This window comes from Eleutherodactylus coqui, chromosome 1 (genome assembly GCF_035609145.1).
Source record: "Eleutherodactylus coqui strain aEleCoq1 chromosome 1, aEleCoq1.hap1, whole genome shotgun sequence".
NCBI lineage: Eukaryota > Metazoa > Chordata > Amphibia > Anura > Eleutherodactylidae > Eleutherodactylus > Eleutherodactylus coqui.
This window is the reverse complement of record NC_089837.1, coordinates 457,084,707-457,111,542: the sequence shown is the minus strand read 5'-3', so window position 1 is coordinate 457,111,542 and position 26,836 is coordinate 457,084,707. Positions and strand designations below refer to the sequence as shown.

The 26,836-nt window shown below is 41.2% G+C and overlaps 2 protein-coding genes across 2 annotated transcripts; both read left to right on the top strand.

The window, feature by feature from the left end:
- The first annotated feature begins 195 nt into the window (after nt 1–195).
- On the top strand, nt 196–8,126 carry LOC136582894 (keratin, type II cytoskeletal 5-like). Its single transcript, XM_066584189.1, has 9 exons — nt 196–987; nt 1,089–1,309; nt 1,675–1,735; nt 2,543–2,638; nt 2,975–3,139; nt 4,588–4,713; nt 5,764–5,984; nt 6,316–6,350; nt 6,434–8,126. Exons 1-9 carry the CDS (start codon nt 301–303, stop codon nt 6,841–6,843), a joined length of 2,022 nt encoding a protein of 673 aa, XP_066440286.1. The 5' UTR covers nt 196–300; the 3' UTR covers nt 6,844–8,126.
- Nucleotides 8,127–11,702: 3,576 nt separating this feature from the next.
- Nucleotides 11,703–22,947, top strand: LOC136582901 (keratin, type II cytoskeletal cochleal-like). Its single transcript, XM_066584202.1, has 9 exons — nt 11,703–12,212; nt 12,483–12,703; nt 14,467–14,527; nt 17,903–17,998; nt 18,434–18,598; nt 19,633–19,758; nt 19,889–20,109; nt 20,271–20,305; nt 22,298–22,947. The coding sequence occupies exons 1-9, from the start codon at nt 11,799–11,801 to the stop codon at nt 22,417–22,419; spliced, it is 1,461 nt and encodes a 486-aa protein (XP_066440299.1). The 5' UTR covers nt 11,703–11,798; the 3' UTR covers nt 22,420–22,947.
- The last annotated feature ends 3,889 nt before the right edge of the window (nt 22,948–26,836 follow it).

The following is a 26,836-nucleotide window of genomic DNA, read 5'->3' as shown; positions in this document are numbered from 1 at the left end:
GTAATATCTCATAGCATTCTTTTTTTCCCTGTTCATTTAGAGGTGTGTCCCAATTTATCAATCCAATAAGCAGCTAAAATAAAAGATGTGCTGCCAGGCATGCTAAACCTGCCAAGCCCATGATTACAGTAAATTGATTTTCTGATTCCCTAGGGAGCCAAACCCACTTATTAAATGATATAAAAGGTAAGACAACGACCTCTCTGCACAGAGGGGCTAAGACTCCTTCCCTCTGACATCTGCTTTTGTGGATCAGCTTCTTCATTTCTTGCATTTTTCTTTATCTCACAATTTACCAAAATGAGTAGGAGCCAGTCATTTGGTAGTAAGTCTGTGTCAGGCAGCAGGAACTTCACCGCTGCTTCCCTTGGAGGAGGTGGAGGTGGTGGTTTTGGTGGTGGTGGTGGTGGTGGTGCTGGAGTAAGAAGCAGCTTCAGTTCTGCTTCTGTTTCTAGATCAGGAGGTGGTGGAGGTGGGGGTGGTGGAGGAGGACGTTCTGGTGGCTTTGGCTCTAGAAGTTGTTATTCCCTTGGGGGAAATAAGAGAATATCCATTAGTACTACTTCCCGAAGTGGTGGTGGGGGCTATGGGTATGGTGGTGGAGCAGGTGGAGGTGGTTTAGGTGCAGGCTTTGGTGGGGGAGCTGGAGGAGGATTTGGTGGTGGAATGGGAGGTGGAGGAGGATTTGGTGGTGGTGGAATGGGAGGTGGAGGAGGTTTTGGTGGTGGTGGAATGGGAGGTGGAGGGGGTTTTGGTGGTGGTGGACCTGGAGGATTTGGTGGACCTGGAGGTGGCTTCCCAGATGGAGGTTTTGGTGGCCCAAATTTTCCTGTGTGCCCACCTGGTGGAATTCAACAAGTAACCATTAACCAGAGCCTGCTAGCACCTCTTAATTTGGAAATTGATCCAACTATCCAAAAAGTAAGAACAGAAGAAAGGGAGCAGATCAAGACCCTGAACAACAAATTTGCCTCCTTTATTGACAAGGTAATGTAATACATTGAAGAATTGAAATTGCTTTTGTATTCATGCTACATGGATGTTTTACCATTGTATTATATGTGTGCCTTTATTGTGGTGTATTCTAGGTCAGATTTTTGGAGCAACAAAATCAAGTTCTAAAGACAAAGTGGAGCTTCTTACAGGAGCAAGGCCAAAAAGGTGGCTCAAAAAGAAACAACCTTGAACCTCTTTTTGAAACTTACATCAGCAACATGAGGCGGCAGCTAGATGCCTTAAAGAGTGACAGAAGTCGTCTGGATACAGAACTGAGAAACATGCAAGACTTGGTAGAAGATTACAAAAACAAGTATGATTCATCTGATTACATATAGTTTGATTGTCAATGCTGTAAACCGATCCTAGCATGCTATATTTCTATGGCCAATATGTGTAGTACATTATGACATAGTAATAGTTGCTCTACAGAAGCGTGCTTATTTTAGGCTTGACCTAATGTTTTAGGCCTGTTAAGGTGCATATGTGACAAAGCTTATTACGATGAGACTACATGATGGATATCATGTATCTGGAGTGTAAAACTATTACTGCATATTGATATTTGAATTCACATCTACACAGTTTATGTATATGCTATTCCTAGTTATTAACATGCCGTTGAAGTGCTCTGTACACATTGTACTCAACACATACTACATTTTTGTTTTCTGATAGATATGAGGATGAGATCAACAAGAGAACAACTGCTGAAAATGACTTTGTGGTCCTTAAAAAGGTGAGCAATGACAAAACTGACATAGAAAAAATGGATTTAAAGGGGTTTTCCACAACTTTAAATTGCTTCACAACCACTGTGTCCTTCCTGGTTGAAGCTGACCAGGGCATGTGACTGTTACAGCCAATCACTGGCCATAGAAGGTCACTGCTGTGACCAGTGATTGGCTGCACCAATTGCAGTTCCTGGTCAGCAAATCTAGAGTGGTTGTGAAGCAATTTGAAGTAATGGGAAAACCCCTTTATGTAATGTGTAACAGATATTGTGTTCTACTTTACTTGCAAAGATTTGATTGAGCTGCTAATACATGTTCTGTATGTAAAAGGGAAATCTAATGCTTCACTCAGCTTATCTCTGCTAGTCCCATCGACTTTGAATAGAGGGGCAATACATATGTTCACCTATTGCTCCATTCGAACAGGGGATTAGGGACCCTCGTTTTCATGATTTTGGGGGGGTTCCAGCAATCGGACACTTAGAAATTTTTAGATAACAGCTTTTGCAAAATTAAGTAATTATCAGATACTTTATACCACTGTATCTTCTAATGATTACATACTCTAAATGAAAATGTTCACATTTGATGCTGTTATTGTTATCGTTTTCTTGATTTTTCCAATTTAGTTATGCCTGAATAATGTAAAAATGGTCATTTACCTTGAATTCTAAACATTTTATTGTAACTATCATGAGAGGATGCTGTTGGTCTTTCAAAAGTTGGCTGTATAGTAGAAATTAGGATAGTTGACTTCTGCTAAGCTATGTTCATCGTTCCTTCATTGACCTCTTCCGTTACACTATTTCTAGGATGTTGATGGTGCGTACATGAACAAGGTGGACCTGGAGGCCAAAGTAGATACTTTGACTGATGAGATCGACTTCTTAAGAACTCTCTATAACGCGGTAAAGTCTCACTGCTTTTATAAGCAAGTTTGTCTATTTAATCAGTTGTGTATGTTGGACAATCCCTTTTTGTTAGAGAGGTTCCACTCAATAAGCTCATCATAGGGCTATTTGTGTAATGCATGGACATGTTGGGTTATCCAGAGCAAATGGTGTTCTTTGTAGCTAATGTTTACCCTGACTAATAGATAAATATCCCAAATACGGTAGTAGATTGTGACTGAGCTTATTAGCCCCCCAACCATCTTCATGATTAGCTCATTTGACTGAAGATGTACTTGTACGTTGTGTTTTCTTGCCTTTGATGACTGCTAAGCTTCTGTGTTTAAATTGCAGCAAATGAGTGATCTTCAAGGCCAGATTGCCGACACGTCAGTCATTCTTTCCATGGATAACAACAGAGAGCTAGATCTTGATGGCATCATCGCTGAGGTTAAGGCTCAGTATGACGATATTGCACAGAAAAGCAAACAAGAGGCCGAAGCTGCGTATGCCATGAAGGTAACAATATTGTCATATTGATACTAAGTTGTGTTGTTTTAAAGAGTGCCTACACTTTCAGTGGACTTATCAGAATACACTGCCATGTATGTGTACACCAGTAAACTAGCTCTCTATCCGGCCATTATATGATTTGTAGCTTGTATTTTTTTTAGCAATTTGAGCTGGTGGGTGGAGATTAGCTTCTACAATTTCTTTCCTATACTATACACTGAAACTAGGGGATAATATGCAATTATACCTCTATCTGTCATATCCAGAGAAACAGCAGCATGCAAGACTTTATAGAAAAGTAGGGAGCAGTGTAGATGTGATGCCACGAGCTTTGAAACAGTAAAACACTTACTATTAGCTGCCGCAGCATGTGTGTTCCTCCTCCCTCAACACCCCATAGACTTCTATTTGCAGCATGTAACCTGATCTGTCAGTGAGCTGTTAGTCTGTCTTATTTGACAAGACCAAGTTTAGCAGTGAGTGAGTGAAAGGTTTATGGGAAAGGCAGGAGGAAAGGATCCTGATAAGTGGAGAAAGAAGCATTTTTCGCTAATAAGATATATTGCAAAGTTCCTTATATTCACCTATACTATTGATTTGTATGAAGCTTATTTAAATGCAGTACCTATTTATGACAAATTAGTATAAAGACATGGGAGTTTAATACAAGAGGGGGCAGCAGACGAGTATATTGCAAAATACGCTCGATTCTATACACCTCAACGAGAATACTTTGCATGCATACCTGGGCACAATACTGTGCATATTTGCACAGGCACCGCTAGTTCACATGCGCTGGGGAATCACTCTCACCTTGATTTAAATGGCTATTAAGTCAAAGGAGGAGAACCGCGCATGCAAAAAGGAGAGATGAGAATGAACTCATTGTAATCAATGGGTTCTATTCTCCGTGTATTGCACATGGGACTTTTCCGCATGCAAATATGGTCATGTGGAATCCCTTAAGCACAGAAAGAGATGCTTGTCTACTACAGGGCTTCATTATCCAAATGGTGTATTCAAAGTTGAATCCTGCTGCGATTGGGTGTGGCAATATTAAACAGGTATTAGGTTTAGAAGAGTCTAGTGCAGAATTCAGCAGGCCACACATTGTGATACAACTAGTCTCTCTGCATTGGCAACATTTACCCAAGTTATAACAGAATTTGCAACAATGCTGCACACTGTTGTGGTTTATTCATCATTACCAGGATATACAGGACATCACTATTTTAGCTTGATCATAACTTGCATGATTATAAGAGCAACTATTGTATACAAAATAGTGAATTTGAATAATGGCATCAAAGTACCAAACAGTCTTGTTAACTTCTGAAGCGGATTCATTTTTTTAAAGTGGTTTTAGATACTTCCAACTAATGCTATAGTTATGTTAATATACTGATACCGGTATTGCCTCTTACCTACCTAAATATGTCTATGTTCCTCTATAGTTCCAGCAACTACAAGATGCAGCAGGTCAACACGGTAGCACTCTGAAAAGCAGCAAGAACGAGATCGCTGATCTGAACCGTATGATTCAAAGATTGAAATCTGAAATTGAAAACGTGAAGAAACAGGTAAAAGCAGTGGTCATATAAAAAATCCTATTTTCTCTAACTGTATATCCACCAAAAGAGTAAATATACAGGAAGTTTGGCATTATTTCCAAAATACTTGGCTAGTATCCTATTTATAGGCAAAGTTGCAAAGAAAATCCTTGGGCGTTGCCTTACTGGTTTAATTCAATTCTCATCTTTTGTTTTTCTTCATCTTCGCTAATCAGGAAGTAAGAAGCAAGGGATTCGGTCATCAGGTTCGTGCTGCCTGAACCATTGGCAGCATGTACCCAGACCAGGAAATGTTGCTCCTATGGGTGTTTTTTTTCTGAAAAGTGGTGGTATTTCAGAATACATATACATTGAAGCTTGACTCAAAACTGAGCTCCGAGTCATGGGAGCAGGCCATGTTGGCCTCTCCCCGCCCTCTGCATGCAGAATGACAGCTTTTTTCCTGTTTGTGTATAGGGAGAGACCTGGCAGTCTTCATGTAGTGGTCCATCATGAATGTCACCCTCAGTGACATTCAAAGTGATGTCACTGAGGGTGGGAGAATTACTGCCACCGTGACGAAAAGAGTGGGACACAGACCCCCTTTCTAGGGATTGGTGAGACCTCAGAATTTTATCAGCTATCCTATGAATAGCTGATAAAAGTTAATTCTGGTACAACCCCTTTAAAGATAGGATCATAAGGATATAACATTAAGGTTTCATGGGTTAAGCTCCTACATTTAGAACTCCCAGAGAATGGGGACCCCTTTCATCAAACAAGGCAGGTCCATTGCAAGATATGGGAGTTGTGGAAATAACCAATGCATATAATACACATGTTGTAAAAGTAGTGATACCCTTTACGTTAAAATAAAGTCTTAGATCTATTCTCTTCTGTAAGGTGGGTAAAAATGATAGAAAAAAACTATTCGAGCCTCAAACTTATTTTGTACCCAAACATATAAAAACTGTTTTACCCCTTGGCAGTTCTGTTAGAAACTTCAGTCAAATCAACTTATACTTTTACCTAATTTTACATGTACAGATATGTTTTAATATACATATCTTTTGCTTTAAGTGTGCTAGTCTTCAAGGCGCCATCACAGAAGCTGAAGAACGCGGTGAACTTGCTCTAAAAGATGCCCAGAAAAAACTTGATGAACTTCAGGCAGCTCTTAAAAAGGCAAAGGAAGATTTGGCTAAGCTGTTGCGTGACTACCAAGAGCTAATGAATGTCAAACTAGCTCTGGATATTGAAATTGCCACCTACAGAGCACTGCTGGAAGGAGAAGAATGCAGGTATGGCATGGGCTTCCATTTTATCCAGTATCTTAGGCATTACATGCATTAATCAAGTTTACAAATACGAGATGTCGGGGTCTTGATATACAACCTAACAATATCAATGGCACCATTTAGCACATCATGAAAGCATGGGCCATATATATCCAGTCCAGCTAGTTCTGAATTAGGATTAATTGTTCATCGTAGATTATATGGACTATAGTTATTGAGCATAAAGTCCAGTATATTGGGGGTAAAGTGGTTGTCATCTAAATATCTCATAAACTGGACCGCCCTTGTGGTTTTATATAACAGAACTCATTTTTTATTCCATTTTACATTACAGGATGTCAGGAGAGATCACAAATGCAGTGAACATCTGTAAGTAAACCATAATAATTTTTTTCATGTTTTTTGAGGAATTTATGGCAATTCATGACTAATGTGAACATTTCTTTTTACAGCTGTAGTCAGTGGTTCCACCTCATACAATATGGGAGGAGGAGGAGGAGGAGGAGGTGGAGGTGGATTTGGCACTGGAGGTGGAGGATTCGGAGTTGGAGGAGGAGGATATGGAGCTGGAGGAGGAGGATATGGAGGAGGAGCTGGAGGAGCTGGTGGATACGGAGGAGGAGCTGGCGGATACGGAGGAGGAGCTGGTGGATATGGAGGAGGAGCTGGTGGATATGGAGGAGGGGGAATTGAATATGGATCTGGTGGAGGTGGTGGATATGGAGGAGGATATTCCATGGGTGGTGGAGGTGGTGGAGGTGATTACAGTGCAGGAGGGGGCGGCTTTAGCTCATCAAGCAGGCAAGGCATGACAATTGTCTCCAAAACATCCTCTTCCTCATCAACCAGAAAAATAAATTAAGCTCACTTTTCCCCAACAGAATTCTTTTCTATCTGCTAGGTTATGTTCTTCTCTCCTACATGCCTCACCTCACAAAAACAAGAATGTCATGCAGTCAATGACAAGTTCTAATATGATTATGACATCTTATCATAACCTGTTATGTCTTCACAAGTGAATGCTGCCACTTCAGTTTTAGACCCATTAACTTGTACCTCACCACCACTCAATGCATAAGCTGGTCCACACCTATAACATCTTTATATAGCCAGGTGGCAGATATTTCTATTTTCTAATGAATGTATTAAATGTCAAGAAGTTAATTTGGTACATTAAAGTATTACCACCACAAACATTTCTTTGCTCTTGTTACTGCAATTCCTGATACTTGTTGGAATTTCTTTTTGAAATCTTAGATATATACCAATCTTATGATTTGATTCTATGGTAACCCGCAGTTGCTAAGAAAATTCAACCCTAGTTACCTAGTCGGCCAAGAAATTGCAACTGTATATTCGGGAGATTTCACCAGTTTGTAGTTCTATTTCAACAGTTCTGTGTGTATGGCAAACTTTACTGTATCGGCAAAACCTTGAATGTTGACTTGCATGTGCCGTTCACATCATCTCAGTGCTGTAATTCTTATTCTGTAAGCAGAGCAAGCAGTAGTAAAGGCTATCTACACTGAAAACCTAAAAATCCTGGTTTGACTGTACTTGAAACCAATTTATCTCTTCCTTGTCCCACTAATGAGGTTCAGGAAGGGACATGGTTCGAAAGTATCACTCTAGAGAACTTGTGGTCATGTAGTCTTCTATCCTGCAGAGTTTATATATTATAGTATGGGAATAAACCCTCCCGGTGACCATTGGTCCTCTAGTGAGAGTACTTTGCCTATCAGTTCTTCATATCTTATCTTAAAGCCCTTCGAAAGTGGCATTGGGTTAGAGGAAGGCATTGGAATTGAATGTAGTCACATGTGAATTATCAGGTTTTCACCGAAGCTGGTCTATGAGGCCATGAAAAAAGTAGGAAGATATACATGTTGAGTTAAACATTGCATACAAAGGAACACCTCTAAGGACATGTGGGCAAAGTAGGTTTGATAAATACTTTATGTCTTCTTCTAAGCAATACTCTGTACATCTGCGCATGTTATGTTTTGTATATTGCACTTTATGCTTGTATCACTGTACTATTTTACACATGATGCTTGCTCTACGTACAAGATCAATTCATGTAGGTTAATCATTAACCTATGAAGCTATATTGTTTGTCTAATAAATTGCATATATAATAATGCACTATGAGTGTTTGGATTTGTATTAATGGTTGTCAATGAAAAGAGATAAAAACGAAATGACAGCAGTCAACTAGTAACTTCATTGAGTCGCTCCATCAAGAATGGCAATTTACGCGGCACCACAGGTTACAGAGATATTGCATGATTTGTATCTATATAAGGCTACACTTTCATTACCATTACGGTTTTGTTCATAACCGATGCCGCAAAGCTCTGTCAGATTTGTCTTACAATGGATATCACAGGTGCTCAATTGTCCTCATTGACTTTATAATGGAGTCAGTCATTTCCGTTATGGGTTTTTTTTAGAATTATTTCCATTATTTTCTTCACCTGGTCCAAAGATTCAGTTTACTAACCTAGACTTCTATGTAAAAATCCTGATTAAGGTACATTAGCTTGTCTGGACCCTCTATTAAATCTAGCATTCCCGCCCCACTTCCAATTGTGACCCTGCCCTCCAATCCCAATAACAGTAAACTTGGCAAACTGCTACTAATAACTCTACATAGATGAGCCAATCTTTAAAGTTTTAATTTTCCATTGACTCTCCAAAATGTAGAGGACTATAATTTACTGTAATATATAACTCCCACTTATAGGAAGGGAAGATGATTATTAACAATTTATGATAATACAATCAAGTCTCTGCACTAGAAATCAAATATGGTACAAGAAATGACTTGTAAAACATTTCACATACATCATATTTTGAAGGATTGCAACACGAGAAAAAAAAATAAAACAGCATTTATATAGATCCTCCCATCTACCATCACTACCATTCTTGTTAATAAGGAAGATGGGACAATACCTCTGCAGCGCCACCTATTGGATAGCAGCATTCCTGCAAATCAGTGTCAGATCATTTATACAAATCTTTATAACAAAGATTGGGAATTGACCTAAAGCCAGAAAACCATACACAGACAGCTGTTTCAAGGTTTTTGTCCCTCATCAGTGTGCAGTAAGATTCTGGCTTGGCTAGTGAAAGCCTATTTCGTGGGTCGGAAGAAGTAACATCACTCCTTAGGGAGAGCACCTAGAAGGTGAGTGAGCAGACTTATAAGACCATCCATGCTCCTCTGGGTAATATGTAAATCAGGGAAATGGAACAATACTTCTGCAGCGCCACCTATTGGAAGGCAGCCTTCCTGTAAATTAATGTCAGAACCTTTATCCAAGTCTTTATAACAATGATTAGGAGTTGACCAAAAGCCAGAATCCATACACATACAGCTGTTTCGGGGTGTTTGCCCCTCATCAGTGTTCAGTAGGTTTCTGGCCTGGCTACCGAGGGGCCTATGACGTGGGTAGGGAAGGGTATCATCTCTCCTTAAGGAGAGCACCTAGGAGGTGTGTGAGGAGACGTAGAAGGCCATGTTGCTCCTCTAAGAAATATGCAAATAAGGAAGATGGAACAATACCTCTGCAGCGCCACCGCCTGCATGCTGAGAATTGTGGTGTCTATACCTTCCCTTGTATTTTTTTTATCAGTAAACTAGTATGGTCACTTTTTTTGTACTATAACCACCTATATTGTATAGAACTGGGATCTATCACTATAGTGTCACAGTTCCTATTTGCAAACCATAGCCTTTATTTTCATGAGCATGCCTACAAAGAAGAATGCTCTGCCTCTGTCACAAGTTCCTACTCAGTTGCTAGTTTTGCCAGTGTACCTCAGACTCTATAGCCCTGTCACTTTTTGGGGACTACACCCCTGAATCAATGAGGTTTATATGCTCCAATACAGGATATGAATAAGGGTTATTTCCCTGACACATCTCATTCAGATTCTTCTGTAGAACCAGTTGTCTCTCCGTTGTAACAGAATGTGAAAACTTATAGTTGAAAAATCCTTTGCATTCTTGTTCGACCACACCTTCTGGCTTGAAAGTAAGAGTAGTCTTGTAATTTTTCTCACACTCAGTGACAAATGCTAAAAATCCCAAATCACACATTTTATACAAAATCAGAAGCAAGACAATATCACATGTGATGACTTTATATCTTATAGGTTCTATGGAGTGGCACCACGGTTCTACATGCCAAGTATAGCATTCTTGTCCCCCTATTTGGCAGAGGCTTTGAGTGTTGTTGGGTGTGACTATAACTCTGTACCACCTGTAGCTCTACCACTGTAGAAGCTCATAGTTACTTGACAAGTATTGCCACATTAGTAATGATTCTCTACATAGACAATTATTCCAATCTTTGCAAAAATTCTCCATGTATGGTCCATATATGTTCTCATAGAACAGCTATTGTGGCAGTTAATCAGTAAAAATCACGGGAAAAAATGCTACACATGTTAAGACAATTATAATACATTTCCATTGTACAGTCTTAAATATTTTAGTAATAACTGTCTTTTCCACTTGCAGTGTATTAGATATTATTGTTATGTAGATGGGCACTTAAAAGTTCCTTCCAAAGAGTATCTCATATACAATACATAATAATGCAGGCAAAACATGAATCATAAGGCTTTAATAGTCTCTATTAGAGATGAGCGAGCATGCTCGGATAAGGCAGTTACTCCAGCAAGCATCGCTCTTCTCGAGTAACCGAACTGCATTCTCGTCCGAGCAGGCTGGGGGGGTGGTGGGGTTGAGCGGGGGGCGGCGGGGGATGGCAGGGGGGAGAGAGAGATCTCTCACTCTCCTGCTCACTACCCCCCGCTCACCCCCAGAGCCTGCTCGGACGAGAATGCAGTTCGGTTACTCGAGAAGAGCGATGCTTGCTGGAGTAACTGCCTTATCCGAGCATGTTCGCTCATATCTAGTCTCTATAAATGCAATATAGATGATTAATATAGGTTGTTTGAAGATAGGAGGAATGTTATTAGGATCTGTACTATCTCTGCTCCTTAAGTACCACCCCAATTGGTCATGATTTGAGAATATCTTTAAGGTAGAATACATGGTGGCAATCTCTGAGGTTCTGACAATAATTATATCACCTGTGCATTACTAAAGAAATCCTGAAATCTTCACTTGTTTGTGATATTTGAGGATTGGAATTGAGTGTGTAAAAATTCATTAACCCCATTCTTTATCTGCAGATGATTTGCATTGCCATACCACATCTCTAGGAATAGACAATGGTATCATATATGTCGTTGGGTATCTTTGAAACTGTGACTTGGCCTTGCATATTGATATAATGGACTAAGATAGTAAAGTGAATGCTTGGCCCAGAAGAAGAAAGTCTACAGTAGCCATGACTCTGAAGAATGTCTGCACATTCCTAACTACTCTACTACAGACAATAATGCTTTAAGAAACATGCCTGGTATGAAACATGTCATTGGTGCACCTTTCAGAGCATCGTTGAGCAAAGCCTTCAAACTGGTAAAGCCACAATGGAAGTCATTTATCACTATCAGCAATTATTTTTATGCATTTTTACAGACTCTAAATGACTTAAGTTTTCAGCAACTTTAATTTAGCAGCCTTCAAGCAAAACAACATATTTGCTTTGAAGCTTGAAAACAACATATTTATCTCCAAGGCAAAGGACCAAAGGAAAATTGATCGGTCTCAAAAAGTGACCAAGCCCAGATTTTTTTCGAGGTATAAGTAAAAGAGAAGATGATAGCCCACTTGTACACCTGCTGAACATATCCCCATCTCATCTTCTCTCTTGTACTGAAGTACCTGCATCTACAATGAGTCGGAGCCAACGTTTTTCAAGCTCATATGGAACATCTTCCAAAAGCTTCAGCTCATCTTCTCTAGGAGGCAGCAACAAGATCTGCATCAGTTCATCTCCTCAACGTGGTGGCACAAGTCTTTATTCTGCATCTAGTGGAGGCTTTAGTAGCAGAAGTCTTCTTAACCTGGGTGTTGGTGGCAATAAGATATCTGGTTCTGGTTTTGGATTTGGTAGCTCAGGATCAAGCAAAGGATTTTGTGGTTCTGGAGCTGCCTTACCATCTCCAGGCATTGTAAATGTGACCATCAACAAAAACCTCTTAACTCCGCTCTCCATTGATATTGATCCAAACATTTCAGTAGTCAAGAAAGAAGAAAGAGAACAGATTAAGACCCTTAATAACAAGTTTGCATCTTTCATTGACAAGGTACAATATTTAACATATTCTACTTTATGTATGTGAAGTCATCAATCATGTTACCGGGTTCAACAGATAGTAGATTTCATTGTACTATAGTGCTAAAGTTTTATGTTTGTTAAACCTAACATTGAAAATCATTATGTATGTGTTGACTGTATCTGGGCCTGTGTTTGTGTTGCTATATTGGTGAGCTACTGACGTATTAATGGTTATACAATGTATTTGACGTTCTATATATAAGCTGTATATGATATATGTCTTGTTATCATTTCATAGGTCCGATTTCTTGAGCAGCAAAATAAAGTTCTCGAGACTAAATGGAGTCTATTACAACAACAAGGTGGTGGTCAAGCAGGTGCAAAAAATAACATTGAGCCTCTCTTTAATGCTTACATTAATTCTTTGAAGAGCCAGCTGGATGCCATACTTGGTAACAAAAGTCGCCTTGAGGCAGATCTACATAATGAACAGGATCGGGTTGAGGAGTTTAAACGCAGGTAAGTTCTTAAGGCAAGTTTATTAGACTTTAAGTTGCTAAGAAAGATTTAACTTGGTAGTACATGTTCTTCAGGCTGAATTAATCTGAGTGTTAACCCTTTCCAATCCACTGTCTGACGTCTGAAGACATTACGATTTAAGGCTGTACAGCTCCGATGTTGGAAGACATCCGTCGGGGTTCTCTTACTGTATATTGCCAGCCTCTCTGCTGTCGGATCCTATCCAACGTGTCACCTCATGCAGTACTGGCTTTAGCCAGCAGATAATGCCATTGTGTAACAGCGCAAAAAGAGCAAGTCCCCTAGGAAAACAGGATACAAATTGGATTGGAAAGGGTTAAATACTATATATTACATGGATAGGGAAAAAAGACCAAATTATTATCCCCCATATCACATTCGCAGATCTGGTTTCTCACGTGGGTGAATTTGGTGTCCCTGTAGCCATTTGTGATTTTCTTGTCCTAACAAAACCTGTACAATTTATGGTGTATGTTATTAAAACAATCAAGTCTCCATATTGGAAATCAATTATGGTACGAGAAATTACTTGTGAAGCATTTCACATAGATGATAGTTTGAAGGATTGCAACAGTTTGACACAAGGAAAGAATGAAACAGCATTTATGTAGATCCTCCTACTACCATTACTGTACTTTGGAGGATTAAACTTTTATGACATGCCATTAAAAATTGTTTGCGGTCTCACAACTGGTAACTCTACTGTTCACTGAAATCACCATAGCGCCTATTTGTTTCAATGGAGAGTGCTTCACTGATGGTTAACATCAGGATCTTTCCTTTTATGAAACTGTTGGGGCCACAGTTTCTGGACTCAGCAGTCAAACTTTTCTGATATATCTTATTGATGCCATAAGATCTTATTGGCGTAATCTATCCTGCCGGCTATTTCATTCTGTGAAGGTAAATCAAAGAGGAGGGAAATAATGCAGTTTACCATTTCCCCTTTTTTCGTTTTAAATGGAGTTTGAAAACATAATCTGGTTATTTTTTTTTGTATAATATCACTATTATATAACTACTGTCATTGACGTTATTTATAGTACTAACTTTGCCAAAAAATGTTTTATCCTGCTTCATTTTCATAGTAAACAGGTTTAAAAATGGTGATCCTTGGGCTGGGGTCACACGGGTTGTATTCTTGGTGGAAATCTTGTGGTTTTCCCGCAACAAAAAAACCGCTAGATTTCTGCCGGGAAAGCGCAGCTTCAAAACCCGCAGCACTTGGCCGCAGGTTGTGGAGCAGCTTCGCCGCATGCTTCTCTGTTGTGGCCGGCTCTCCCATAGAGAAGAGCGTGGCCGCAGCAGAAAAAAAAGAATGGACATGCTGCGTCCCGGGAATCTGCGCTGCAGTGCCGGCTGCTTCCGGGTTTGCCGCGATGGATTCGCCGCCCCGTGTGGACGAGATTTTTGCCAAATCTCGTCCACTTGGCTGGCTAATCCCAGGATTAGTGGCCGCAGTGAATTTCCGCATGGAAATTCCGTAGCAAATCTGCCCCGTGTGAACCCAGCCTTAGGGTTATAGGACTCCCCACATAGTGTAGGCATTAAATAACCAATACAGTAGCAAACTTTTTTCTTTTCACCAAATGGAGGATACTGCACACAGATGGAACCAAAAAATCTTCTGGACAAGCTAATTATAATGACCCTTGATCCCAAGTTGGTGGAATCATATATTGTGCTGTGTTATCATATTATATATGTAATTTCGATATGGAATAAAAATTATTTTTCACCAGGTATGAGGATGAAATTAACCTTAGAACTACAGCAGAGAATGAATTTGTGGTGCTCAAAAAGGTAAGAATGCAGTGCCAAGACAATTTAAGATTACGATGTGCGATAAAACTGTCCACAGTGTTGCACTCCCCAAATGCTAGAGACAGATGATAAGTCCAGACAAACAGAGTAAGATACTCTAACCATTTTATTCTGTCCAAATGAGACTCATTTTGGGGTCTTATCCCCTTCCCCAAGTCACATACAACTACCACATTATTTAAAGAAACTCTACTACCATCTTTTGCACCCCTATCTGGCAGCATGAGGTAGAGACAGGCACACTGATTACATTGATATGTCTTCTGCATGGATCTATGCAATAGTTTTTGAGAAACTTGTCTTTTATCAGTGGTAATTAGAGATGAGCGAGCACCCAAATGCTCGGGTCCGCATTATTCGAGTTGAGCTTTTCGTAAAATTCGAGAGCTCTACTCGAGTAACGAACCCCATTGACTACAATGGGAGACTGAAGCATTTTTGTATGTGGGACGTCGGGTGCCGAGCTTTTTTTCCCCTAGGGGTCGGCCTGTCTCTCTCTCTCTCTCGCTCTCCAGACAAAAAATTTGCCAATGACATGCGCTGTGTCGCGGCGGGGAGGGGCCAAAACAGGCACGTCACAGCGGGGAAGAGCCAAAAACTGGGGCGGGGTCGAACATGGCTTGATGCTCGTTCGAGTAACGAACACCATTGAGTACACTAATAATCGAATGAGCATCAAGCTCAGCAGAGTACGTTCGCTCAACTCTAGTGGTAGTACATGCATAGACAACTATTAAAAGTAGTCCTAGATATTAATGAGCTGCAGGCTAGCTACACCCACCCCACCCTCCAGCCAATTTTTGACAGCTGTCTGCCCATTACCATGCACAGAGAGCGAGCTGCCAATCATTGGCTGGAGGATGGGGTGGGTGTGGTTAACCTGCAGCTCATGAATATGCAGTGACTAGTTCTGTGCCTGTCTGCTACTAATAAAATGCAAGATTCTCTAAAACTACTGCACAGATACACACAGCAGATATATTACTGTAATCAGTGTGACAGGCACAATTTTATGGTCATCCCAGTGAGAGCTGCAAAAACATGGTGACAAAATCTTTTTGAACACACAAAATCCCTCCCCTAAAAAACAACATCTAATCTATATACTCCCATATTCCATTTATCCATGCATTACATATAACATTATTAAAATAGTCAGAAATAGTTAAAAATACTTGCCTGAAGTTATGCAAAAAGTTATGCAAAAAAACATAGAATACATAGCCACAGAGAATCTTTAGCGCACAGACGATATTTTTAAATTCCTCCTAACTACATGCCCGTGCTTTTCATAGCAAACTCATATTCATGGGTCTATGATGAAAAGAAGAAGAAGCGTTATAGCGCACTGTCAGGCCCCTCCAAGCAAGTAATACCAGTTCAATGGACTTATGGTCCCAATACTGATGTTGCCAGAAGTGCCCACTGGCTTGGACCATAAAATTATGGTAACCCAGGCAGCATCTCACCGTCCCTGTAGGATGGGTGCATGTGTCAAAGTGCATGTGTTCCTTCACACGAAAGCACCGCCAGCTGGGGTCATTATACCATGTCTCAGTCGCAATAGGATGGAAACTCTGAGTATATGTGACCCCACAACTGGAAGCACTTGCCAAATGGGGTCACTTTCACTTGTCTGTGGCTTGAGGAAGCAGCTAAAACTCCAAAATCCATCTTATTTGGACAAAATAAAATGGTTAGAGTATCTTATTCTGTTTGACTGGACTTATCATCTGTCTCTGGCATTTGGGAGTGTGATATTGTGGATTATTTAGGACAGTTTCAATTACCTGATGCTCTAGCTTTGGATGAGAGCATATGCCATATATTGCTGCATAAATGAATATGGGAAAAAAATAATAAAAAAAATAGAAAAAGATCCAGCGCTCCAGAGAAGACCTTTTTGACTCAATTAATGAAAGGCTCCTTGAATATCAAAACATATGGATACTTTTATTGAAAATATGTCCGACACGTTTTGTCGCATAACAGCGACTTTTTCAAGTGACATATATAACTATTATTGACCTTATACAACTTTGATATTCAAGGAGCCTTTCATTAATTGAGTCAAAAAGGTCTTCTCTGGAGCGCTGGATCAAACCATTAGAGTTGGGGCCCTGTTACAGGTTTTGCATTGGGGCCCAGGAGCTTCAAGTTACGCCTCTGACTGCTATGATATACATAATTCATTTTATGAAGAGAATATACTTGATAAGGGGGTGTTAGCGTGTTATGCAGTAATATATATAATTATTTGTTTTATAGTTATATGAACTGAATGTATTCAGGTACTGCCTAGGAAACATAGTTCTTGGGAGAAATTCTGAATTTGGACAACCAAATGAATCCCTATGGAATATTATATATATATATATATATATATATATATATATATATATATACTGAAAAATACATATTAATAGAATACACAATGTTATCGCGAGAGCCTGCTGAAGTCACAGAGGGAGCGCGCTCCCTCTGTGAACCCTTCCCCTGCCACGATCTACTTGGATCGCGTCAGGGAAGGGGTTAACAGCGGGTGGGCGCATCTCCGATGCCCCCCGCTATCGCAGCGGGAGGTCGGCTACTAGTGACAGCCGGCTCCCGCTGCAGGATAGCGCGAGATCTGCTATGATCTCGAGCTATCCCCATGACGTAAGGGTACGTCATTTTGTGGGAAGTTCCCCTCTCCCATGACGTACCCTTAGGTCATGGGGAGGGAAGGGGTTAAAGCAACCCTCCAGGCCTGGACAAGCAAAGATGGCTGCACTGTTTCTCTGACTACTGTGCATTAGTATTAGAGATGAGCGAGCGTACTCGGCCACGCCCCTTTTTCGCCCGAGCGCCGCGATTTTCGAGTACTTCCGTACTCGGACGAAAAGATTCGGGGGGCGCCGTGGGTGAGTGGGGGGTTGCAGCGGGGAGTGAGGGGGAGAGGGAGAGAGAGACGGCTCCCCCCAGTTCCCCGCTGCTACCCCCGCTCCGCCATGCCTCCCCCCGCCCCTCGGCGCCCCCCGAATCTTTTCACCCGAGTACGGAAGTACTCGAAAATCGCGGTGCTCGAAACGAGTAGGTTCACTCATCTCTAATTAGTATGCATTGGTAGTCTAAGACACTACATGCTGCTCTGACTGGCCAGTGCTGCTCATGTGGACAGGACTGGCCAATCAAAGTAACACATAGTGTTGTATACTAATGATGCATACTAATGCACAGTGTGCATCTGGTATCCAGAGAAGTGGTGCGGCCATCTTTGTTTGTCTAGACCCAGACGGTTGCATTAATGTATGCAACCCAAGCTTCTTGTGACATGAGCCCATATCAATATTTTTCCGTCTTCTTCATTCGTAGGATGTTGATGCAGCCTATCTAGCCAAGGTAGAGCTGGAAGCTAAAGTAAATGGACTGAATGAAGAGATCGCCTTCTTGAGAGCTTTATATGAACTGGTAAGTAAGAGTCATAATAGTAAGGCCGTATTTACACGGCCGATAGCGAGCTGTGTCCTAAATTCACGTGCTGTGCGATGTACAAGAGACCGCACATCGTAAGCTCTATTCTTGCATGACAATCTCACAAAATTAGGACCTGTTTTAGTTTTTCCGTCTCGTGCTATTGGCGCTAGAGAAAAAAAGCCCATGTAAATTAACCCATTGAAAACGATAGGTTAATACAATGTGGGAGTTCTGTGCGTCATGCATTTCCATAGGCCTGGCATGATTTTCTCGACTGCTTAAATATGCCCTAAAGCAGTTACATTGACAGACAGCAGACAAATTAAGCAGAAACGTATTAGTACACACTCACACTCACAAATATGATCAGAAAATAGAATTGTACTATGGTTGTTTTCCTCATTTTCATCTGTATTCTGTAATTTGCAGGAGCTTGGTAGCCTTAACCAACATGTGTCCGACACTTCTGTTATTCTATCAATGGATAACAATAGGTCCTTAAACCTTGATGACATCATCGCTGACGTGAAGGCTCAATATGAGGAGCTGGCCAACAAGAGCAGAGCTGAAGCAGAAGATGCCTATAAGAACAAGGTTTGAAAATGTCTTCAGAGTACCCTACTGAATCACTGCAGTCACTTCTGTAATGTGTTTTGTATATTTGTTTAGCTTATATTTGGCGTATTACTGAGACCGCCAATCTCAAGAACGGGACTCCTATTTCCCTCTGTTGGCACTGTGGGGTCGCTTTTTTCCCCATAGTGGCATCTCATTAGGGCTGATGGAAATACTTGAACGGGTGCCACTTGATTACCTCGGCAGTCCCATTGAAAGTGAATGGAGTGCTGGTGCACTTGCACAAGCTGAGCGTCAGTCAGTAACCCTGCAGTGAGGAGGACAGGGGATATGGGACCCCTATTCTTCAGATCAGCAGGTTCTCCGCAGTGAGACCCCCCCTCCCACAATCAGCAAGTTATCCCTTATCCTGTGGATAGGGGATAACTTGAGATTCCAGTACAACCCTTTTAATATGTTTTTAAATGCATTACAAAAGTTAGTTAAGTTAGTTAGTTATCTCGCTTGGATGACGAGAGTCCTTAGCGCCGATCTAAAATGACCCCGACCGAGAACATTGTTCCATTCAGTGTTGATGTTGGAGGAGGTACCGTTGCCTATCTGTTGAACCAACGAGTGCCGCGGACGAGCAGGAGGCCTCCGCCATCGGGCAGGGGGTCGTCTCTCGATTTTCCTAGTAATTGCTGCTGTTAGAGCACCATTATATTAGCAATCTGACCCATAACACAGACATTTTGTCATACTTAGAGTTGTCCCCTTTTGTTCTAGTCTGCAGTTGGGTGACTGTAGGTGGGAATGTAGCATTTGCAGTGCGGCACAACAATAAAGAGTACATAGACATTCGCAAATGCAGTTCTAAAATGGCTTTAGATGGCTTTCTACTATCTAGCTCTAATATAAAGGTTCTTTTATGCAAAGGATTTGTTGCATAGCAATACAATCTATCTTTTGACTGCTAAATCTGGTTATTTGGCATCAACTACATGATAAGGATCTTAACTTTGATAGGCGGACATTGAATTACTTATTTATCTTTATTGGTTTTTCAACAGTTCCAACAGTTGCAAAATGCAGCAGGCCAACAGGGTGATGAGCTGAAGAACACCAAGAATGAGATTTCACAGCTTAACAGAGCAATTCAGAGACTTAAAGCTGAAATTGAAAGTGTAAAGAAACAGGTAATGCTCCTTTGTTCCTGATTTAGACACAAAAATGCTTGTTGACCTTCTGCTTTATCGTACCTTGACCATGCACTATATCTACACAAGTGCAAAACTAGCTCACTATAAATCAATTGCCTTTTCCTAGATTGCCAGCCTTCAAGCATCTATTGCAGAGGCTGAGGAACGAGGAGATAGGGCAGTCAGCGATGCCAAGAGTAAGTTGGCTGAATTGGAGGTGGCGATGCAAAAACTGAAACAAGAGATGGCCCGTCAGCTTAAGGAATACCAGGAGTTGATGAACATCAAGCTGTCTTTGGATATTGAAATTGCCACCTACAGGAAACTGCTAGAAGGAGAAGAAAGCAGGCAAGTTACATTCCGGAGATACTATCTGTGTACACAATCGGAATAACTATATTTACAAAGCCCTGAACCAAAGCAAATGTAGGAAGGAAGAACAGCACCAATAGAATCCAAAAATGATGATAATTTTAATTTTCATTCTGTATTTTCATTTTTTATTTCAGGATATCAGGAGAAGTTACTAATCAAGTCAATGTCTGTAAGTATGACAGTGTATATTCTAAATGTTAAGCACATGTTAGGCACCCAGGAGAACAGGCGGACAGTTGGAGCTACAGAAGCAATGTTGTCCAATAACTGGACAACCCCTTTAAAATCATATGTTAGGCTCTTCTCTACTTGGATGTTATGAAACCATATAGTATCATATATATATATATATATATATATATATATATATATATATATATATATATATATATATATATATATATATATATATATATATGAATAGTGCTGGAAGGGGTGGGCAATATGGTCTAAAATTAAAATATTGATTCTATAAAGAAATATACACATGATATATCCACTTCTGGAAATTGGACCAGATTCAAAGAAATACATATATTACATTAGCATAATTAGAAAATGTGTTTTAGAATGCGCCTCGCTAGCAATTTCAGGTGCTTTTATAGCTTAAAAAAGAAAAAAAGAGAGAGTGGACTTACCCGGTGCCAGAAGGGTTAATCCGGTGGTAAGGAAATAACCCCTCTGCACCTGTTGTCCACGTTTGCCTTCAGCAGGTTTCTTGCTTCTCCGTCTGTCCTTTTGGAGCGGCGTCCGGGGAAATCCTTTCACCGTGTTTGCAATCACGGTCTGGTTGGATAATAAAGTTTAAAATAAAAAACAAATGTCATCCCTCAGCCTTTTTCTAAACTAAATAACCCCATTTTTGATAAACTCTCTTGGTATTGTAGTCCGCTCATTCCATTTATTAATTTATTTAATACTGACCCCTGTGGTACCCCAGTAGTAACAGTGACCTACTCAGAGTATATACCATTTATAACCCCCCTCTGCTTCCTATCACTGACCAGTTTCTTACCCACTTACACACATTCTCGCCCAGATAAAGCATTATTATTTTATATACCAACCTTTCATGTGGCACAGTATCAAACACCTTGTAAAAGTCCAGATACACAAGATCCAGTGACTCTCCCCGGTCCAGCCTAGAACTTACCTCCTCGTAGAAGCTGATCCGATTGGTTGGACAGGAGCGACCCCTCATAAACCCATGCTGATATGGAGTTCCTTGAAGTAATCCAGGATAGCATCTCTTAGAAACCCTTCAAACATTTTACCTACAATAGACGTAAGACTTACCGACCTATTTTTTCCAGGTTCTCCTTTCAACCCCTTTTTGAATATTGATGCCACATTTGCTATGTGCCAATCAGTCTTCTGATTAAAAAAAAAGTTTGTGGAGGAAAGCAACCAACCACTTTAAGGTTTTTGTGTTAAAAGAATATTCCTATCTCAGACTTTTATGGCATATCAACAGGAGATGCCATAAATGTCTGAGAGATGTGAGTAGCATGTCTGGAGCCTGCACCTATCTCAAAATGTGGCTTCCCTGGCCTGTGGCCTGGATGTATGCAGCGGCCGGTGATGGCAATGAGTACAGAAACAGGTGAGTGGGTTGTCTTAGACACAGTGAGACAACCCACTCCATGTTTCCCTTTCGTGGAAGTTGCAGAAGCATCTTGGCACAGCCAAGTAAGCTGTCTCTGAGCTCCTATGCGAACAGAGGGATATTGACATCTCGGCTGAGTTGGGAATACCCCTTTAATTCTAATATTCAGAGACATAGCTATAGGCACATGTGCCTGGATGCAGAATTTCAGCATGCCCCCACCAACTTTCCTCTACATCATTGGGTCTCTTAAGAGGTCCAACAATGCAACATTAGCAGCAAGGAACATTGCTAGGATCTTAAAAGATTAGGAAGAGGGTCAACTAGAGGTTCTTGTGCTCCAATGCAAAATCTGTAAAAGGGCCCCCTATCTACCATGCGTCATTCATAATACTGATGTTTTCTAATGTGATAGATGGGCTTTTGGGCCTCCTAAGGGTCTAGGGCCTGGTATCGAATGCTACCTCTGCACCCCCTATAGCTACGTCCCAGTTAACATTAATGACATACAGGTCAATAAAACAATTCAACCAAATCTCTTAATTCTACCTACAGCTGTTGTGAACTCTGTATCTGGTGGTAGTTTCTCCAGTGGTGTGAAATTGGACAAGAAGCGTGGAGCAGTGAAGATCATCTCAACTACTGAAAGTGTGAGAGCCCTGAAAGCCTCGCCCTAAAGAATGTAGAATATGAAATATTGGCCGCATGAATGAGTGATTAATGCACAGCAATTGTTCTGTAATCATTATAAGCCTATCACTAGAGAAGGTGTATTAAGGGGATATCTATGGATGAGGAGTAGGAACAAAGCAGTTTAAACTGTCCAAATAATCATGGTAGATAAAGAGATCATATTTGATATATGCAACTTGAAGGTTTCATTACAATGATATGAAGTGGCCCTGATTCCTAAGGAATAGTGAAAATATGTCAAAGAATTATCTCAAAATGTACTACAAAAAGAACAATTAAAGATTGAAACAATGCGTAAATAGCGAAAACTGCAAATGTTACGAATCGCTGGAAACATTCTGAGTCCTTTTCGGCCTACTTCTCCTTTGTAGGAAATGTTCTTTCGAGTGGTTGTGGGTTTTCTTCTTGCGGTTGAAAGGACATTTAAAAATGTTTTGGTTCAGATGTTAATGTCATTAATTGCTTATTCTTTGATGCAAAAAGGGAAATAAAGCATAATCTTCAAATAAAAACCACGTCCGTTCTTCTGTAAATAACGTAATGTGACCACATTAGTTATCTGTTTTCAGGATTGTCCGTATGTTCTTGAAACAAAGAGTATAGTGCATACATTACAGAGAAGACAATTGTTAAAGGGTTATCCAGGTAAGAAAAAAATATATTAGGCGCGGAATGGCTGAAAACAGAAAATTAGGAATAGTCATCTCTAATGTGACCTCCCGGTCAAACACAGGAGGTTTGGTTCCCGCTGACCGGCTCCCAGAAGAAGCTTCAGTGGTCACATGCCACTCAGTGTGCGCATGACTCTTCAGCCAATCAGATGGCAATTATGGCGGTATCATTGCTGATGTCTGTGATTGGCTAAGTGGTCACTTGCACAATGAATAGCTGAAGCTTCTTCCTGCAAATGAACCTGGAGATTTTCCACAAGGTTTCAATAGAATTTTGGGCAGCGCAGTGTCACAAAAATGCAACATTTGCAGAAAATCTTCTCCTTGAATCCAGAGTGACTCTGATAAAAGGTCAGATGCAAAGTGAGTGACAAATAGGATTTTTGCCTCAAGCTGACAAATATAGCGACCTGCAGGATTATAGTTTAAGGCTTCTCTGCCTCAAATGCGCTCATCTAATCTTTCAATATAGTAACTGTTTTTTTCAACTTTAAACATTAAATTTGTTATATAGTAATTCTGAATAATTGATCTAATTACATGGATAATCTAGGCCAAACTTTCCCAGTATTTTAGCAGTGTAACTTTCCTGGGTGCCGAGTAAAGCTCCATTTACACAGGACGAATGTCGGGCAAACAATGCACGGGAGCTAGCAGGGCTGTCTCGCTCATGGAGCGGCCATCAGGAGGGTGGGGCAGTGCAGGAGATTTCTCTCCTTTCGCTCTCCTGCCCCTCTTCATTGAGACTACACAGCGGCTGTTCACTACTGAACAGCCGCTGTTTAAACTGAACAATGAGCGATGAAGCTCATCGCTGATCTTTTATGCTGCATAAACGATGATCAATGAGCTTCATCGCTCAGTGCTCAGTGCAAAGAGCGGCCGTTCAGTAGTGAACAGTTATCTCAATGGACAGGGGTGGGGGAGCTAGAGGAGAGAAATCTCCTGCACTGCCCCGTCCCCCTGCTGGCCACTCCGTGAACCAGCCAGCTCTGCTAGCTCCCTGCAGGAGCACAGGAGCCAGGAAACACAGGGACGAGTGTCGGGTATCGTTTGCCCAACATTCGTCCTGTGTAAAAGGACCTTTAGCACTCTTACTACACCTCGAGGCTGGAGGAAGTCCTAGAACTTGAAGTTACACCTTTGCAATTCCTTATGCTTAGTGGAGGCTGAAGGGAAGTACATGATACTGGGATTCTTTATGGATTTTTTATGGAGTTATGGATGTGTATCAAACTGTGTATTAGGTTTGCCTAGTCTACCTTAACTGGAACCTTTCACCACCATTTCAGCCCTAAAATTAACTTTACTGTCTGGAAGAGGATAAAAAATCAATCACTTCTAATGCTCTCTCTTTTTCTAATAAGCCTACGCACCTTTAGAATTAGGTTAGTTATCCTGTGCTGTGTGCAAATTAGTAGAGAAAAGTCATCTGGCCATGAAGAGTCAGCTTGAATCATGAGCTTCCAAGCGAACCATGCCTTCTTTTTCTTGATACACAGCTTGTTGCCTCACCTTTACGAAATTATATTTATCAAGAGAAAAGGGTGTAGTTAGCTGGACACCTCATGAATCAGTATGACTCTTCTCAGCCAGATGACTCTTCTCTACTAGTTTGCATATCGCGTACGATAACTTTAGAACCTAATTGTGGAGGTACATGGGTTTTAGAGGTGAAATGGTGGTAAGGTAACATGTTCCTTTTAAAGTTCCAAAGTAAAATAGGAACAGCAGAACACTACCAAAATGAACAGATACAATTTTCTTATCTCTTCAGAGACCCTGCACCAATTCAAATGTAGAAGAGCAGAGGTTACTACAAGACACAAAGGAGAAGACACTTCCAATTCGATGTTACCCATGGCACAATATCATGTGTGATATAAGGACTAGATTAATATAAACCAAACAAAATAATGTATAAAACATATTTTGTATCATCATCATTTTCATCAGCAAAGTATGTATGAGAGCAGCACTCCAGGGGTTAAATAAAAGAATAAATCTTTATTGTGCCCACACAACGTTTCAACCCTCCATCCAAGGGTCTTTATCAAGTTTATAAAGACCCTTGGATGGAGGGTTGAAACGTTGTGTGGGCACAATAAAGATTTATTCTTTTATTTAACGACCCTTGGATGGAGGGTTGAAACGTTGTGTGGGCACAATAAAGATTTATTCTTTTATTTAACCCCTGGAGTGCTGCTCTCATACATACTTTGCTGCTGAAATTGTGATCCAGGATCCAGGATCTTTGATGAGCGTGCACCAGCTGGCGAGGACTGTCTTCCCTGCATATTTGAAGGTGAAGTGTGTGCTGTGATCAGTATTACATATTGGATTACTACTATCATCATTTTCATCAATACTGACTAGAGATGAGTGAATATACTCGCTAAGGCATATTACTTGAGCGAGTAGTGCCTTAGCCGAGTATCTCCCCGCTCGTCTCTAAAGATTCAAGGGCCGGCAGGGGGCGGGGAGCGACGGGGGAGAGCGGGGAGGAACTCACCTGTCACCCGCGTCGGCCCCCGAATCTTTAGAGACGAGCAGGGAGATACTTGGCTAAGGCACTACTAGCTCAAGTAATGTGCCTTAGTGAGTATACTCGCTCATCTCTAATACTGACACTATGGCAAACAGATTCCATAATGCTGTATGGAAAAATTTCTCACATTAGTCCCTATACAGATCCACACTCTGGTTGCCCTATCAATCCTTCTCAAGCAAATTTCATCACAAGGCAAGTAACCCAACTACATGATACGGACAAAAGTATTTGGACACTGCTGAAAATCAGCAAATATGCAAATACTGGGTTTGCCGAAAGGTATGCTGGGAAGGGCATGGGTAAAATAAAAAGCTGCTCATCTTGTAATAAGAATTCATTCATCCGATTGAGCACTTGTAGGATGGACTAGAGCGACGGGTACGACACCGCCACCCATGCCCATCTTCACAACAATCTCTTCTCACAACCTTGCACGAATAATGGCGAGCTATTCCTGCCCAGACTCAGGGTGACTACTAGAGATGAGCGAACACGTTCGGCCCCGCCCCTTTTTCGCCCGAACACCGAACTTTGCGAACACTTCAGTGTTCGGGCGAAAAAGTTCGGGGGCCGCCGTGGCAGCGCGGGGGGGTGCGGCGGGGAGTGGGGGGGAGAGGGAGAGAGAGAGGGCTCCCCCCTGTTCCCCGCTACTGCCGCCCGCGCCGCCGCGCATCTCCCCGCCCCCCGGCGGCACCCGGACCTTTACGCGCGAACACTGCAGTGTTCGGCAAAGCCGGTGTCCGGGTGCGGATGTGTCCGTAACGGACACGTTCGCTCATCTTTAGTGACTACCCACTACAGGTTTTTTTTTTCCCCGCGAAATTCGCAGCCTTTCTTTTTCTGCAGGGGTCTATGGGACTTGTAATGTTAAAATCGCAATTCACCGCGAAATCGCGATTTTGCGCGATCGCGATTTTGACATTACAAGTCCCATAGACCCCTGCAGAAAAAGAAAGGCTGCGAATTTCGCAAGGAAAAAAAAACTGTAGTGGGTAGTCACCCTTACAGAGAACTTGTGGAAAGTATGCCTCGACGTGTTACTGCTGTGATACAAGCAAAAGGAGGGTCGGCACCTTACTAAATAGAAGAATAAAGCACTTATTCTGAAAAACATGCCGTGTCCAAATACTTTTGTCCATATAGTGTAGATGGTTTTGAAGTGAGTGAAGAAACCCACAC